Source organism: Gossypium hirsutum, chromosome D10, assembly GCF_007990345.1.
Source record: "Gossypium hirsutum isolate 1008001.06 chromosome D10, Gossypium_hirsutum_v2.1, whole genome shotgun sequence".
NCBI lineage: Eukaryota > Viridiplantae > Streptophyta > Magnoliopsida > Malvales > Malvaceae > Gossypium > Gossypium hirsutum.
This window is the reverse complement of record NC_053446.1, coordinates 27,956,892-27,974,944: the sequence shown is the minus strand read 5'-3', so window position 1 is coordinate 27,974,944 and position 18,053 is coordinate 27,956,892. Positions and strand designations below refer to the sequence as shown.

Sequence of the window (18,053 nt, the reverse complement as noted above, 5' to 3'; positions counted from 1 at the left end):
GACACTGTCAGCAAAAGTACTAAAAGCGTATTCAACTTGAAGCATTTTCAGTGCCAACTCAGCTAAAAACGCTTCCCAACTGGACGTACTTTCAGTACTTTTGCTGACAGTACATCCTTTTTGGAGCGTTTTGTCTCTACAAATTTCAATCCCCCACTAACCGAGGAATTTCACTTCATATTTCAGATATCCCGGGATTCTCGGGATATATTTTTAGAACCCATTTCATCAAAAATAATGCACTGGATAAATATTTTAATGAAATATCGAATCAAAATAAGATTAAAAAAATGAAAAAATTTAAAAACTAGTTTTACATCCAAATCGAGTACTCCGAGTTTCAATTATAAATCATTATGCATAATGAAATTCGAATATATGATTCGTGTAAATATGAATATTTTAATTTTCAAATTTAATAATTAAAATTATTATTATTTTAAACACTTTCACAATTTAAAATTTTCAACCCTAAACCCTAGAATAACTCCAAACACAAAACCTTACTTCAAAACCCTAATCCCAAAAAACCCTAAAAAACCAACCTTAGAAAACCCTAATTGAAAATGCTTCCAACTGGAAGCATTTTTTTGCATTTCACATGAATCAACCTATTCTAGTAATTATTCAAAAAATCGGCCTAATTTGGTAAATTTAAAAAAAATCAGCATTTATCAGTATTTTAGTCGGTTTTTCAAAACAGAGGCAACATAAACTCAACAATCAAAAAATCAAACACAAATATTTTATTAAATAAATAGTCTAATTAAAATAGGAGTAAAAGTGAAATTTGTTTAGAAAAAAGCAGGGAGCAAAAGGAAGAAGAAAAAAATGATGGGAGAAATGGGTAGCTTGGAGGGAAAAAATGGGTTAGAGTAAGAACATGATAAACAATAATAGAGGTAAAAAAACTTAAAATTGATGATATGGCGTGCACGGTCAGGGGTTAGAGATTTAATGGTTGGGTAATCAAAATGATAAATTATTATAATAGTAGTGACCAAATTACAAGTTTTTTATTTAGGTGACCAAAATGAAAACGTCTAAAAAATTAGGTGACCAACTAGGTATTTACCCATCATTTAGAATTATTTAGAATTAGATTAAATTTATTGAATAATTTAGAATTAGGACCAAATTGTAGGTTGTGTACGTATCAAAGACTGAATATGTTATTATACCAATTAGAAAAATGTCACAGTTAAGTAGTTAAATATTTAACAAATAGTGACAAACAAAAATGATTTAAAACGTTAGTGATGAAATTGAAAATTTTTATAGTTTTGTGTCCAAAGGAAAAACACGCTAATAGTTGGGTGTGTAATTGTATAATTTTCCAAATTTATTATTGATAGAATATTTAGTTGTTATTATTATTATTGGACATCCAGGTGTACTTGAAAATAACATATGAAACATATAATTCGAAATAAATTAATAATAACACATTAAATAATATTAATAAATGAATCTTGAGTATTGGCTTGATGCTTAAGGGTGTTCACTACCCTAGGTGTGACTTGGGTTTGAGTCGTGCTAATCGTTGTTTGTACTTCACCAAAAAAAAATTAGTAAATTATTATTAATTTTAATCTTATTAAATAAAAAATAATATTCCAATATTTAATTTTTATAATAAACTTTATTCTTAAAAAATATTTAGATTAAATATTTAATAAGTAAAATTATTTCAAATTTAACTTGCATATATTTTAAAAATATAATAATGTATATATAAAATTAATTATATATAAATTTGTTTTGGAATAAATTTAAAAAATACTTGAAATCAAGTTTTGTTTTAACTAAAGGTTAACCTATAAGAATATAAATGAAAGTTAATTTCATGTATTGTTATGGAGTAAAACTATAAATAATTTAAATATAAATAATGTAAAAAAGTTATGATTAAATCAGTGAGCTAAATCTAAATCTAATTTTTTTTTTCTATTTTTAATAAATATTCATGACTGTAATTGGTATATTATATAAATTTACTTAATATTTTGCCATGTTCATGGTAGACTTGTTCATGGCTTGGTCTGAATGTCCGCTCAAAAAGTGAGAGAGTTTGGGCAAAAACATAGACTCGAAAATTAGGCTTGGACAAAAAAATAATGCCTTTTTTTCTAAATGGGTCGGGTTTCGGGTAAACGTTATTTAGTCAGATTCGATCCAGCTTGAATTTGCAAAAAAAAAAGATTGTTCTAGCTTTTTTACCGTTTTGTCATTATTTTGCTATCATTTCACTATTATATTACTATTATTTTGTTCTTATTGTTTGAATATTGTATAATTCTTGTTTTATTATTAATTTTGCTACTATTTTAGAGGTATTTGCTTGCTAAGTTTCACTTATCTTAGTGTTATTTAAGTATATTTTTTTAAAAAATTTCTCATTTGTTGGGAAACATTTATTTTAATGTTGTTAGTGTATTTGATGTATTATATTTTTAAATTTATTTTTATATAAAAAATATAAAAAACATTAACATGGACATGCTAGGCTGGACTCGGATTTTAACATTTTTATCCGAATTAAACATTGGTAAAATTTTAGGTCAATTTTTCGTACTAGACCAAACCTAGAAAAGGTGCCTAAATTTTTTCGTTGACTCGGCTCCAACCCAAGCCCATCCTATGGGAGACAAAATTAGATTCAAAAAATGTGAATAAAACTTAGATACAAAATATTGGAATCAAAATTACTACTAAGTTTCAAAATGGTCTCTCTGATCAACCATCGAATCTGGGGAATGGATCTCAGGAAGGGATTTGTAGAGGCTCGGGAGTGCGATTGGATCCCATGTTAGTGTTGAAAAAAATGGTTTTGAAAAACGCATCAACAAAAAAATTTAGGAAAATCTAGGGTTTTATAAATTTTTCCAAAACAAGATCTTGGTTGTGATATCTAAAGTAATAAACACTTAATCAAAATTGTATCTTTTCAATTCGTCTAGAATGAGCGCTTCGACCGAATAGTCTTCTCCGCTATTCTTAAGCTCATGTTTGCCAAGTGTGGGCTCTCTTTGAATCAAAATTTTTTTTACAAAAATTACTAGTGGGGTAATTTCATAATTTCTCTAAACTTTCGGGTCAAGTTGTAAATTAGAAAAATATCTCTAGAAATTTTCTGAAATAATCTCTTCATAGAATTTTATCTATAGAAATTTCTCTTGAATTCAAATGTGTGTAAAATAATGACCCAAGGTTCTCTTTGTATAGCGAGAGTTTAGAGAGTTCAACTATGATTAAATTTAATCACTTTAATATTAAATTTAATCTAATATTTATAATCTTATTAAAATAATAGAATGTTTATCTACAAGACAAACATTAAATTAAATTTAATACTAAGAAAATCACTTTAATATTAAATTAATAAAATATTATTAATATAAGTATTAAATTAAATATTAAGATATTAAAATAATATTATTTTTGGAATAGTTAATCTGAAATCAAATTCTCTAGTAGAGTCTCAGTAGGAGTGTAACTCTTCCACTGCTTAACCACTAAAGACCAACCTCTACTGGTCACCGGGACATCGCTGTGGCAGCCGCTGGCACCGTTGTGTCCAGTGATGCAGGTGTGGCACCTTTATGGCACCCCGACCCGGTTCAGCTGTTGTCGGTGCGATCCGGGTAAGTGACAACCCAACTGGTCTAGTCTAGCCACCGTTGGGAGTGCCAGCCTAATTTCACATATCGAGCCCAGTTCGACCAATTTTCAGATCTTAGTCTTGATTTTGGGCTCTCGAGCCCAATTTACGATCTTAGGTCCAATTTTCAAGTTCAATTACCCATTGAGCAAATTGTTTGACTTGAAAATTAATTTACAAAAATATCATATTAATTTTAATTAATTTGATTAATTTAGTCTTACTTGATCAAAATTAATTTTTCAAAAGTCACTTAAAATTTTCAAATTAATTTTTCTAGAAAATTCTTTAATCAAATTATCTAGTTGAACAATTCTCATGACCACCTAATTTAATTCTAGATTAAATAAATCGACTCAATTAGATTATTTTCAAAGTCATAGAATTTTCTTCTAATTTAAATGCAGTCCGATTGAGCTTTTGTTGAGCTAGTGGAGGGACCAATCGGACAAATACAATTATGCTCTAGTGATTGCAATTATGTCCAGAAGTATCATTCTGATAATTCACAATAACTTAATCATGGAGTCAGCCCACAAGAAGTACAATGATTGAAAACTACGAAAGCAATTCATCCAACTGCTTTGTCCAATGACCTCTTCATGTGTGTGTTACCTTCATATGATATCCTTGATTCCTTTGAGTTAAATTCGTTCACTCAATACAATACTATTTTATCTCATTGTCACCATTATGTCTTTTTAATAATTAATATGATCACTGTCAACAAATGACTGTGATAAATTACTCGTTCGAGAAAAAGTAACCCATGGTCACTTTCTATATTTATAAATCCACACAAGGTCAATGAGAGGATATCATTAACTCTTTAATTGAGCTATGAATTCCACTGTTGCTAGTAAATGCATGCCATACACAAGTCATGTACCGAACATACTAACTATGGCCTCGATCATCTTTAGAGAACAAGCCTCTACTTATAACAAAACATATGAGTTGCATACGTATAGTCAGCGACTAACTTAGGAATTAGATAAATCACATCATTAATGTCACAAGTGAATTAATTCACAAACGAATCAAGAATTAATTCATTTTGGGTCCAGTCCAATGTATCATTCTACCAATGAATACTTTTATGTCTCTACTCGTGGAGTCAACTTCTCCGATAGCCAAGACTAGCCATCTCCCTAAATGGAATTGTAGAAAACTGTAATGATTTTTTTATGCAAGTGTACATAGTCGTTCAAATAATAAGTAAACTGAGTTATCGTCTCCACAGGAACTGTGTATGTTAATCAATTATTTGCAAAATTATAAGTTAACAATTCGGTGATAAAAGCACAATAATTTGAATGATGATGATTAAAAAAAGTTAAATTAACTAGATGCAAAATTGATCCCTAATGCAAATTAATCTAAATACAAAGTATGATAATTAACTAAAATGAATAAATGAATGAATTTAGCAGCAGAAATACAACTTCAACAATCAATAACGTGAATAGGCTAGGATAATTACATAATCAATTTCGTCAGTTTCTGGTTCGGTTGGTTCATTCGGTTCAACTGGGTTCAACTCATGGACATTCTCCACTAACCTTTCAAGATCATGGGCTGTGATGCAACCTTGAACATATTGGCCCTTCAGGTTTGCTTTTGATTTAACTTGGGCCCTTAAGCAAAGTGAAGTAATCAATGATGGAAAGTGGATACTTCTTATCTTTTTTTTAGCTCAATCATGGATCTCCATGAGAATAATTTTTCCAACATTGATAGACCTTGCTGTCATAATTGCATTAAAAAAATATTCATTCCATCAAGATGGTAGAACTATATGCGATAGGCATGAAGTTATATTGAACAAAGTAAAGCCATACCTTAGCTACTGATTTTAGATATTCCCTTCGGCAAGAATAACTACCATACTTTCTTATAATCCATTGGGATCCTAGATTTGTGACAATATTAAGCACTTGTTGAAGAAAATCCCAATTTATATTTGTCATTATGGCAAAGTACTCATCCTCTTCAACATCAGGCAAATAAAACAAATCATTAATGGATTTAGAAGTTAAGGGTACCTTCTTTTTGTGAACAATAACTTCCATAGCATCTAGCATAGTTACGTTGGCATGAAATTCTCGAACTAACTTCTCTTCAGGAAGTGATCGTGCATCACAGGAATAGTTCAATTAAGGACATCAATTTTTTTCGAATTGGCAAAGGCACCACCATTTTGTCATTGCTCTCTAAATTGAAACCTTTTTCTAGCATCATTTGTTGATTTTTTAAGATAGAATCAAACCTTTCTCTCGCTTCCGCATCTTGAATCACGATTAGATTTTCGGCATTGGTCTTGAAAGATCTAGTTCTTTTGCTAGACATGGTATTTTTTCTGAAATATAGGCAGAATTTTGGCAAAAGGAAGGGAAAAGAAATCGACAATGGATGATAGTAGGAGGTTTGCGGCGGTGGAAAAATTACTCCAGCAAGAGCTATGTGGCAGCGATAATAGGGTTTTGTGACAAGGGAAAGAAATTGGGGAGATTCTTCGGGATTTAAGACTCATGGCTATGAGGAAAAAGAATAAGTGGCTAGGGTTTAAGCTAATTTCTTGAATGGTTATGAAAATATATAGTGGTAAAAAGGGGTTTATATAGTAATAAATCAAGGTAAAGTTGTAGCAAAATTTTAGTTACAAAAGTTACTTGGACAGTAAGGTAAGATGGAAAAGAAAGTGGCGGCAAAATTAGGGTTTTAAGAACTCTTTGGTCGACAATATGGGGTAAATTTTCTCCTCTTTACTGTTTCAAGCATTGAGCCCAAACTGTATTTACAAATTGAACTACTTAAAAAACAAAATAAAATGATTAGTATTTGGGCCAATTTGACCCCCCTTATTAAACATAAACAATTAAAATTAACATTAAAAACAAAGATTAAAATGAAAATAAAAATTTCGAAGTTAATTAGAAAATTTCTTCTCAAAAGATTACATTAAATTAATTCCCAAGAAAGGTTGGAGAGGTTACAAATGGTCCCACTTAAGTTTCAATATCCTTACACAGCATTAATTAAATATACTAATTCAAGAAAATAATTTCTAACTCTTTATTAAAAAGTAAAAACATGAAAAATTAAGGGTCTATTAATTTGAACGAGGTTTCAACTTGCTCAACTTCACCATCCTAATAGTGTTTGAGACGTTAACCATTAACTTTAAACGTACCTCCATGGTTGTCGTACAATTCTACAGCTCCATATGGATAAACTTTATAGATGGTATAAGGTCCTTTCCATTGAGACTTGAGCTTCACAGGAAATAACCTTAGCCTTGAATTAAACAACACCTTCTGACTTATTCTGAATTCACAAGGTTGTATACGAATTTCATGCCATCTTTTAGATTTTTCTTTACATATCTTGGCATTCTAGTCTGAAAATAACCTCAACTCTTCCAACTCATTGAGCTATAGCATTCTTCTCACATTTGTTTGCTTAAGATCCAAATTTAATTGTTTCAAAGCTTAGTGAGTCTTATTTTCCAACTCAAGCAACAAATGACACACTTTTCCAAATACTAACCTGTACGGATTCATTCCTAACGACGTCTTAAAAGTAGTTCGATTGGCCCATAAAGCATCACTGAGCCTTTGAGACCAATATTTTCTATTGAGGTGCACTACCTTTTTAAGAATACCTTTGATTTCACGATTCACCCTTTTAACTTGCCCATTTGACTGTGGATGATAGGCATTAGCAACTTTTTGTTTCACATCATACTTGTCAAGTAACCACTTAAGCCAAGTATTTACAAAGTGAGATCTTTCATTACTAATTATAGCTCTTAGAGTCCCAAATTGTGTAAATACATGCTTATGTAGGAATCGCATGACTACCTTAGCACCATTTGTTGGGTACGCCTCGGCTTCAACCCACTTGGATACATAATCTACAGCTACTAAAATATTTTTGTTCCCATAAGAAGAAGGAAACGAGCCTAGAAAATCAATGCCCTATACATCGAATAATTCAACCTCTAAAATATTTGCCAAGGGCATCTTGTTCCTCTATGATATATTTCAATCCTTTGGCATCTACCATAGTTTTCACATATGCATATGCATCCTTGAATATTGTAGGCCAAAAGAATCCTGATTGTAAAATCTTTGCTATAGTACGAGAACTGCCAAAGTGCCCCCCACTCAGAGATGAATGGAAATGGTAAAAGATCTCTGCAATTTCACTTTTAGCTACGCACTTCCTAATTATGTTATTTGCATATTGTTTAAACAAAAATGGATCCTCCCAGAAATAATGCCGACTATCATGAAGGAATTTCTTCCTTTGTTGGTATGTCAATTCTCGAGGAATTATTCCACATGCTAAATAATTTGCAAAATCAACGAACCCAAGTGTTTCATGAATTTGACTTACCTCAAAGATATGTTCATTAGGGAAATTTTCATTAATAAGAAAAAGTGAAGGGGTTACCTCGTTTTGTTCCAACCTTGACAGATGGTCAGCTACTTGGTTTTCAAAACCCTTTCTGTCTTAAATCTCAAGGTCAAATTCTTGGAGTAAAAGTATCCATCAACTTAGTTTCGGTTTAGCATATTTCTTTGTGAGTAAGTATTTTATGGCCGCATGATCGGTAAACACTATAACTTTGGTACATATAAGATATGAACAGAACTTGTCAAAAGAAAAAAAATATATAGCAAAGAGTTCTTTTTCAGTTGTTGTATAATTGAACCGGGCTCCTGTCCAAGTTCTGCTTGCATATTAGATAGGATGGAACACTTTGTTTCTTCTTTGACTTATCACAACTCCAACTGCGAAATCGCTTGTGTCACACATCAACTCAAAAGGTGAGTTCCAATCAAGAATAATAATTATTGGGGCTAAGATTAATCAATTTCTCAATTCATTGAAAGCTTCTAAACATGCTTTGTTAAAATAAAAAAATAATATCTTTTTACAAAAGCATACACAAAGGTTTAGAAATTTTTGAAAAATCTTTAATAAATCTACGATAAAAACTAGTATGGCCTAAGAAACTTCTAACTCCTTTCACACTAACTGGAGGTGGTAACTTTTCAATTACATCCACCTTAGCTTTATCAACTTCAATACCACTTTTGGAAATTTTATGTCCTAAGACAATTCATTCCTTAACCATAAAATGACATTTTTCCTTGTTAAGGATAAGATTCATCACCTCGCATCTCTTTGGTACCTTAGCCAAATTACTCAAACAAACTTCATTAGTGTTACCAAAAATTAAAAAATCATCCATGAAAACTTCGACAAAATTTTCAACCATATCAGTGAAAATTCCCATCATACATCGCTAAAATGTGGCAAGTGTATTACATAAGCCAAAAGGTACGTGTTTAAAAGAAAATGTATTGTACGTGCAAGTAAAAGTAGTTTTATGTTGGTCTTCTAGGGCTACAACTATTTGATTGTATCCCGAATATCCATCTAAAAGCAGTAAAATTCATTACATGCCAATCGATCTAACATTTGATCCATAAAAAACAACTGAAAATGGTCTTTCCGAGTAGTTTTGTTCAACTTTTTATAGTCAATACAGATTCTCCAACCCTTCGTAGTTCTCATTGGGATTAACTCGTTACGTTCATTCTAAAAAATCGTGATCCCACATTTCTTTGGTATACACTATACCGGACTTACCCACGAACTATCTGATATGGGGTAGATAATTCCCGCATCTAACCATTTGATCATTACTTCCGTACTACCTCTATCATGATAGGGTTAAGTCTCCTTTGCCCATTGATTCTACCTCTTTCACCCTCTAAAATAATTTTGTGCATACAAAAGGAATGGCTTATACTTCGAATGTCAACTATGGTCCAACCAATAACCAATTGCTCTTCTTGATGTTCTGTTAGTTCTGCTGAAACAATCATAGGTAAAGTAAAATTGTTACCTAAATAAACGTATTTTAAATGGGAAGGGAGTACCTTTAGTTTGAGCTTAGGTCGTTCATTGATTGATAACTTGTGTTGTGTAAATTCTCGAACTTTCAACTCTAATGGTTTAAACCGCAGTGGTTGAACATAGCTCCTCAGATTGGCTTCCATAAAACCATATTTTCATTACCTTTTTCATATTCCAATGGGTCAGACTCTAAAGTGTTCTCTAATGAGTCTTCTTCAAGATTACTTTCCCATTCCATAGAAACTAAGGTTTCTTACTCCTCCATTACTGAACATTCCTCCGTTGGATTTGGAAATTTCATTACTTTCAGAACATTAAATGTTACATGATCGTTTTGAACTCTCATTCTGAGTTCGCCTTTTTGCACATCTATTAATGTTCTTCTCGTAGCTAGGAAAGGTCTCCCAAAGATGATCGACACTTCCTTATCTTCTTCAAAGTCTAACACAATAAAGTCAGCAGGAAAAATAAACTTATCAACTCTTACCAAAACATCTTTGATCTTTCCTTCGAAATATGCTAAAGACTGATTCGCTAGTTGAAGTGTCACAGTAGTGAGTTTTACTTTACCTATTCCCAACAACTTAAAAATAGATTTGGGAATCAAGTTGATGATTGCTCCTAGGTCGCACAAAGCTTTACCACAGTAAGATTCTCTGATGTTACACGGTATAGTGAACTTCTAAGTTCCTTCAATTTTGGAGGTAGCTTGTTCTGTAGGAACGCATTGTACTCCTTTATTAAAGCGACAGTCTCATACGCACTAAGTATTTTCTTCTTGGATAGGATGTCCTTTATGAACTTTACGTAATTAGGAATTTGCTCTAAAGCTTTCACCAATGAGATGTTGATGTGAAGTTGCTTCAGAACATTCAAGAACTTCTTGAATTGCACCTATTGTTTTTTCCTATGCTGCTGGAGTCTTTGAGGATATGGAGGTGATGAAACTTTAGGTTGAATTGGACAACTTTTCCGAAGAGATAAATCTATAAAAGAATGTGTTAGCTTATCAGAATTCACTAGTTTAGATTTTACCTCATCAGATTTCTCAATATCTGGCTTTTCTAATATAAGAACTTTAACTGTTGGTTGACTTTCCTCCTTCTCATAGGCTCATCCTCAATCACAACCTTCTTGGGTTCCAAAATCTTAACACTTCGTAATGAAACTACCTTGCAATGTTCCTTACCAAAATTCCTTGGATTTTTTGTATCACTCGGCAAGGCTCCTTGCGGTCTATTACGAAACTCGGTAGCTAACTGACCCATTTGGTTCTCCAAATTCTTTACTGTTGCTGCTTGACTTTGGATTAATGCATCATTTTTCACCATGTACACCTTCAACAATTCCTCCAAATTATTTGATGATTCAGCTTGAGGTGGTTTTGGAGCTTGTTGGTTAAACCCTTGAGATTGGTTAGGTCTATGCTAGATGTAGGTGTTGTTCAGTCCATTTCCTTGGTTACTCTAAGAAAAATTCGAATGATTGCGCCACAAAGGATTGTAGAAGTTGGACTGTGGTCCTTGTCCACTTCTATTTTGAGACTAATTCCTTACATAATAAACAAACTCAGGGTTTGAAGGGCAATTCTCGAAAGAATGGTCATCCTCACAATATGCAGAGGAAACAACATTATACTAACTTAGAGATTGAGCTACAAAATTATTAGAACTATTAATAGTAAACTGTTTCAACATTGAGGAAATAGAAGATACCTGAGCAGAGATTGATGTAAGTGCATCCACTTCGTGCACTACAGCTACTCGTCTTCCTGAAGTTGTTGTTGCTAGCGATCCTCTTGATGATCTCATAAGCCTCATTATAAGACTTAGACAAAATCGCGCCTTTCGCAGAAGCATCTACCATCAATCTTGTGTGTGCATTGAGGCCGTTATAAAACATCTCCAACTAGATGCAATGTGAAATCCCATGATGAGGACACTTATGAAGTAGCTCATTGAATCTTTCCCACGCCTCGTACAGGGGCTCATCACCTAATTGTTGGAAAGTAGTAATCTCATTTCGCAACATTACGTTATTACTCAATGGAAAATACTTTACTAAAAACCTTTTTGCTAACTCTTGCCGAGTAGATATTGAACTTGGTGGTAATGAATTCAGCCATGCTCGTGCTTGATCGCTCAATAGGTATGAAAACAACTTCAACCTTAATGCATCTTCAATCACACCAGCTATTTTAAACGAATCACTTATCTCCATGAATAATCAAAGGTGAAGATGTGGATCTTCCATGGGCATACCATTGAACTGGCCCATTGTTTGAAGTATTTGAAATATCACTGGTTTCAACTAAAATTGGGGTGCCTCAATATTCGACCTCTTAATTCCGGGATTTAACTCATTGAAGAATGGCACAACATATTATCTTATGGCATGATCCCTATCATTAGTAATAAGGATTGGGTTGTACACATGATTGACTCAATTACCTTGTCCATCATTCTGATTTCCAAGGTCCATCTCAGTTTGTCTTTTAGCTAACCTCTCGCGTCTTCTCTGTCTAAATGTCTGCTCGATTTTAGGGTCTACAGGTAATAAATCGATAATTTAATCAATGCTTATAAACACCTGAAAAATAAATCATAAAAAATAAAGAATCAAGAATAAATTAGTAAAGTTAGAGGTTAGATAAAAATAAAATAAAAACCAAACTATAAAGAATAATTTCACAAAAATGATTAAGGCAACAGTCCCCAGCAACAATGCCAAAAACTTGTAACGGTATTTTTGTGCAAGTGTACATAGTAGTTCAAGTAATAAGTAAGTAAAATGAGTTATCGTCTCCACAGGAACTGTGTATGTTAATCAATTATTTGTAAAATTATAAGTTAACAATTTGGTGTTAAAAACACAATAATTTGGGTGATGATGATTAAACTAAGTTAAATTAACTAGATGCAAAATTGATCCCTAATGCAAATTAATCTAAATGCAAAGTATGATAATTACCTAAAATGAATGAATGAATTTAGTAGCAGAAACACAACTTCAATAATCAATAACATGAATAGGCTAGGATAATTACATTAATCAATTTAATTCATTTTCATCATACTTAATAGTGTTCGGAAAATATTCTATGGAAACTCGATCTTTCATGAGTTTGGAAACCAACTTAAGTCCTTTAGAAATCTTTTACTTAGTGAAACATGTATTATACTGATCATATTAAACTAAGGGTTTCTTAGTATTTATTTATGTGAGGTAACAGGGACTGGTTAGGTTTGAAACTGTTTAATCAAATAAACCTAAAAACCATGCAAGATAATAAAGCTCGTTAAAGTTATTATGAACCATCAATTTAGTCGAGTTAGGATATAAATTAAGCATGCACTTTTCAATTATTACGTCCACTAGCCGTCATCTGGTTAGGATCGCTCAACTAATTCTAATGCATCCAATCACATATGAATGAAATACATGCTTGAATTTAATTGAAAACATGATCGATTGAGGCACAAACATTTTAAACATGAATCAAACAATCTAGAGTGCGAAGAACAAAGTAATACATGAAAGGAAAAATAGTTTGGGGAGGGAGTTAGTGGACATAATAACCATATTTGTGCAGGAAAATGATGTTATGAGTAATAGAAGCCTTACCAAACATCTTTCTTTTTGAGTGGAAACCCCTAGAGAATGAAATCGTGCGCATCAATTTTGACGCAGTTTTTAACCATCGTCACTTCAGATCTGCTGTGGGGTTGGTGGTCAGAAATGATAGGGGGGAGGTTTTGGTCTTAAAGTCAGTGGTGGAGAATCGGATTGCCTCCTCTTTTGCCGCGGAAGCTTGCACATACGCTTATGCAGTTAGGTTAGGGTAACCATGTGTGTGGACGCAGTAGAAATCGAAGGAGATGCGTTAACAATTATAAAAAAATGTTTGGCTGATGTTGAAGACAAGCCAGAAATAAGAGCTTATATTAGAGAAAATACACCAGAATAAGGGTCGATTTAACACGATATGGTTTAAGCATATTGCTAGACGAGTAAATCTGACAATTCATATTATTGCCACATAGAGTTTAAAGAGAAAAGAGGAGTTTTACCTGGAATGGAGTGTGCCTTTTTACACTGTCGCTTTGCTAGGACTAGGAAGGCAGCGGGAACATGAACTCGATTGAGAATCTCAAAGGTCTTTCATATTATCGGAGAAGAAGATAAAGGATTTTGATGAAAAGTAGCTTCTTTTTTCCAATTTTGATGAAAAGTAGATTTGGGGAGTGGCGGGTGGCAGTTTCATTAAATTCGACTTGACAGGGGACTTTTAGTTTCCTTTTTCTGATTTCTTTTGTGTTTTCTTTTTGCCTGGTGGGTCTCGCTGCTGGGCTTCTGTTATTTGTTGAACTTTTTTGTTGGGCTCAAGTGTCTGGGTCCAATTCATTTTCAATAAAGTCCAACCCTATTATTAAAAAAAAAGTGGTCTCTCCGAGCCAAATATAGTTTTATCCTGACAGATTCAATTGCAACTGTACTGTGATGATATGGAGACAGTCGTGAAGACGAAGAGAATAACCTCAATGATTTTTGGTTTTATTCTTCCTAATTCTCTTCTTTTTCCTTTTTCTAAACTGCCCATACGTGTTTTCTTTCCAGTTGTTCTACTGCTTCTGATGAAAATGTCAAGATGGGTATGTCCAAACCCACCTCTCTCGAGAATTTAGTCATACATAAGTGTAAATCAAGATGCCTTGAGCTTGATGAAGCTCTGGGTTTTTTCAATTCCATGATTTCAATGAGACCCTTGCCCTCAATTTCGGCTTTTAATTATCTGCTTGGAGCAGTCTTCAAGATGGAACACTGCATTGTTTCCATGTGTAAACAGATTATGGGTTGTAGTGACTTCCAACCTAATATCTTTACAATGAACATTTGGATCCTTTGTTTGTGTAATTTGAAGAAGGTGGACTAGAGGTGCTCATGAGCCGAACGGCCCGGCCCGGCCCAATAGTCCACCCGAAATACGAGGGGTTCGGGTAAATATATAGGCCCGAAATATGAGTTTGGATAAAAAATGAGGCTCGTTTAGAAAACGGGCCGGGCCTCGGGTACTATTTTTTTGGCCTGGGCCCGGCCCGAATATATAATAAATATATATTTTTTAATTTTAAAATATTTTTAAAATAATGTTTTTTATTTTTTTATTTTTAAAATAAAATTTTGTGTTTATTAAAAAAATGGGCCAGACTGGGCCGGGCTCGGGCTTAGTAATATTTTTCGGGCCGGCTCTGGACAAAATTTCAGGCTCATATTTCAGGCTGGGCCCGAGCCTAGGACGCAGGCCGAAATTTTTTTATGGGCCCGACCTGAACTTAGCCCGGCCCACCCATGAGCACTCTAAGGTGGACTTAGGTTTCTCTATGTTGGCTATGATTGTAAAACTTGGTCTTCAACGTGACGATTATACCATGAATACTCTGCTTATTGGACTGAGCGATGAGGGTAAGATTAACAAGGCAATGGGAATGTTTAGGAAAATATTGGACAATGGATATCCGCATAATCACTACACTTTTAGTATTATTATGAGGAAGCTTTGCAGATCAGGGAATTCTCGTTTTGCTGTTCTTCTTCTGTTAAAGATGAATGGAAATGGAAGCTTTCAACCTGGTGCGGAATGCTATAGTGCAATTATTGATGGAATCTGTAAAGAGAATCGCATGGACAAGGCTTTGATTCTCTTTCGAGATATGTTAGATAGGTGAATTGAGCCCGATGTTGTTCATTCAATTCGTTGATTAATGGATTTTGCAGCGTTGGCCAGTGGGATGAGCAAAAGAATTATTAGTTGACATGGTTAACAAGAGGATTTCCCCTAATGTCTATACCTTAAATACTATAATTTCTGCTCTTTGCAAGGATGGGAAGATCCAAGAAGCAATATTTGTATTTGATTTAATGAGCCAAAGAGGCACAAGGCCTGATGTTATCACTTATACTATGCTAATTCATGCCTTATGCAAGTTTGGCGAATGGAGATTGGTCAGGAATTTCTTTGCAAACATGATTGCATCTGAAATTTTACCTTCCGTATTAACGTTCAATTCCATGATATATATTTTATGCAAGGAGGGGCAGTCATCAGAGGCAATTGAAATTCTGGAACTAATGACTCGTAAAGGCGTGAAACCAGATGTTGTGACCAATAATCCTCTTATTCAAGGACTTTGTCATTCTGGGCAATGGGAAGAAACAACAAGCTTGCTCAATAGAACGATGAATGAAGGAGTCCATCCTGATGTTGTGACTTTCAATTCTTTAATCAATGCTTTATGCAAGGAAAAGAGGACTTCAGAAGCCTTTACTGTGCTGGAATTAATGATACAGAGAAATGTAAAACCTAACGTTGTCACAAACAATTGTTCAATATATGAGTTTTGCAGTTCGGGCAAATGGACGGAAGCAACAACCGTGCTCAATAGAATGATGAATGCAGGAGTCCATCTTGATGTAGTAACTTTCAATTCTTTAATCAATGCCTTGTGCAAGGAAAAGAGGACTGAAGAAGCCATTACCATGTTGGAACTAATGAGTCAGAGAGGTGTAAAACCTGACATTGTCACCTACAATTGTTTAATACGTGGATTGTGCAATTCAGATAAATGTGAAGAAGCCACAAGCTTGTTTAGTAGGATGTTGAATGGAGGAGTCCAGCCTGATATGGAAACTTTAAGATCTTTAATCAATGCTTTGTACAAGGAAAACAAGAATGAAGAAGCCATTAGCATGTTGGAACTAATGAGTCAGAGAAATGTAATACCTGACATTGTCACCCACTGCTTTTTAATACTTGGATTGTGGAGTTTAGGTAGTTGTGCAGGAGTGGCTAGCTTGTTTAGTAGGATGTTGAATGGAGTCCAGCCTGATGTGGAAACCTTAAGCTCTTTAATCAATGCTTTGTGCAAAGAAAAAAAGATTGAAGAAGCCATTACCTTGTACAAATTAATGATTCAGAGAGATCTGAAACCAGACATCGTCACCTACAGTAGTTTAATACATGGATTATGCAATTCAGGACAATGTGGAGAAGCAACAAGCTTGCTTAGTAAGATGGTTGCTGAAGAAATTGTTCCTGATGTTGAAACTTTTAACATTTGTTGGATGCTATCAGCAAACAAGGAAAAATAAAAAAAACTCATGAAGTACTGAAGGTGATGGATCAAAAAGGCATGAAGCCGAATGAATTTACTTACAGGATAATAATTGAAGAGGTGTAAATGAATTTACTTACAGGGTAATGATCGAAGAGGTGTAAAGTCATTACCTTGTTTTGTGCCATAGAAAGGCTTTCCTTCACTCTGGTTGATTTTTGTTTTCTTGTGCTTGGTTTGTAGACAGCCTTTTTTTCCCTCCTCCTCCATAACACACTTTTCATCTGGCTTTGCTTGCTTGTAGTTGTCTGGTTTACTGCCATGATAATGCTTTTCTTCTCGTTTTGATTTAACAACATAAGGCTTTTCTTTTTCCTCACAGTTTTCTTCTTGTTTAGGCTTGTAAATGTCATAGTTCGGCATATCATCTTCATCGTCTGGCTTTGCTTGAGGGCTGTCTGCTGTTATTCCATCTAAACCATGCTTAGATGAATCATCACCATAACCAGGCTTCACTTTTCATACTGGCTTCTCTTTTTATGCCATAATCAGGCTTTGCTTGAGGGCTGTCACCCCGAATTCCATCAATGTTAGAAGTAAGGAGAATGCCAAGGAGAGGTGAGAGAGCCATGACTGTGGCACTATTAATTCTATCGCTCTGGAATGTTATGTAATAATTATTATTAGAAGGAAATATGAGTGGATGAAGAATACGGGATGACACCGTTGCGTTTTATATGGGATTGGTCAAACTTAATCTTAGTTTACTAATGGCTAAGACTGTAGTTCTGAAACAAAATAAACAATGATTCTGGGTTTAAAATTATATGAGGAGAGGCTGACTTGAAAATTTGTGGACAGACCTTAAGCATTGGTTATACTTCATTAGTGTTTTCCTCGTTGGTGAAATGTACATGACTCGAACACTAGTTTTTTTACCAGATTCTTTCACCAAAATGCAGTCTGATTGTTTCTTAGACTTTTAGTTCAGCATTACTTCTCAAAAGTGTTTTTGGGCCGAAAAGCACTTTTGAGAAAAAACTAAATTTTTTTGGTTTTGCTTTTGGTTAAAAAAGTGCTTTTGCAAAGCCTGTATTTTTACCCCAAAAGTATTTTTGAAAAGCTCAAAAGCATCTTGTGTAGCAATGTTTTTATCGCAAAAGTGCTTTTTGTCTCGAAAATACTTAGAAGCAATGCTAAACTAGCCCTTAATGAAGTCGAAATCAGTTCTACTATGCATATTATACAGTTGTGCTCTTGACAGAAACAATGCCATCTATATATGGCATTTTAGTGATCTTCTCTATACTTTTCTAAAGAGCTAGACAAGCTTTGGAAGGTATAGT

General features: G+C 33.7%; 1 protein-coding gene, 1 long non-coding RNA gene and 1 other non-coding gene across 4 annotated transcripts; 2 read left to right on the top strand and 1 right to left on the bottom strand.

Moving 5' to 3' along the window:
• Positions 1-4,897: 4,897 nt before the first annotated feature.
• Positions 4,898-13,885, bottom strand: LOC107914799 (uncharacterized). 2 transcript variants are annotated; one of them, XR_005919301.1, is made up of 4 exons: positions 13,666-13,885; positions 13,220-13,503; positions 5,503-12,184; positions 4,898-5,407 (listed from the first exon to the last, which is right to left on the bottom strand). It is a non-coding gene; the product is annotated as an uncharacterized lncRNA (long non-coding RNA). The 2 variants fall into 2 exon arrangements; XR_001689018.2 differs by having other exon boundaries at positions 4,898-12,184; positions 13,666-13,883.
• On the top strand, positions 11,520-11,626 carry LOC121222820 (small nucleolar RNA R71). Its single transcript, XR_005920191.1, has one exon. It is a non-coding gene; the product is annotated as a small nucleolar RNA R71 (small nucleolar RNA).
• Positions 13,886-15,409: 1,524 nt separating the features above from the next.
• LOC107915444 (protein Rf1, mitochondrial) lies at positions 15,410-16,744 on the top strand. Its single transcript, XM_016844605.2, has one exon. The coding sequence runs from the start codon at positions 15,410-15,412 to the stop codon at positions 16,742-16,744; it is 1,335 nt and encodes a 444-aa protein (XP_016700094.2).
• Positions 16,745-18,053: the final 1,309 nt, after the last annotated feature.

Excerpts from the sequence above, each read along its gene's own strand:
- LOC107915444 (XM_016844605.2), top strand. The coding sequence starts at position 15,410 with ATGGTTAACAAGAGGATTTCCCCTAATGTCTATACCTTAAATACTATA.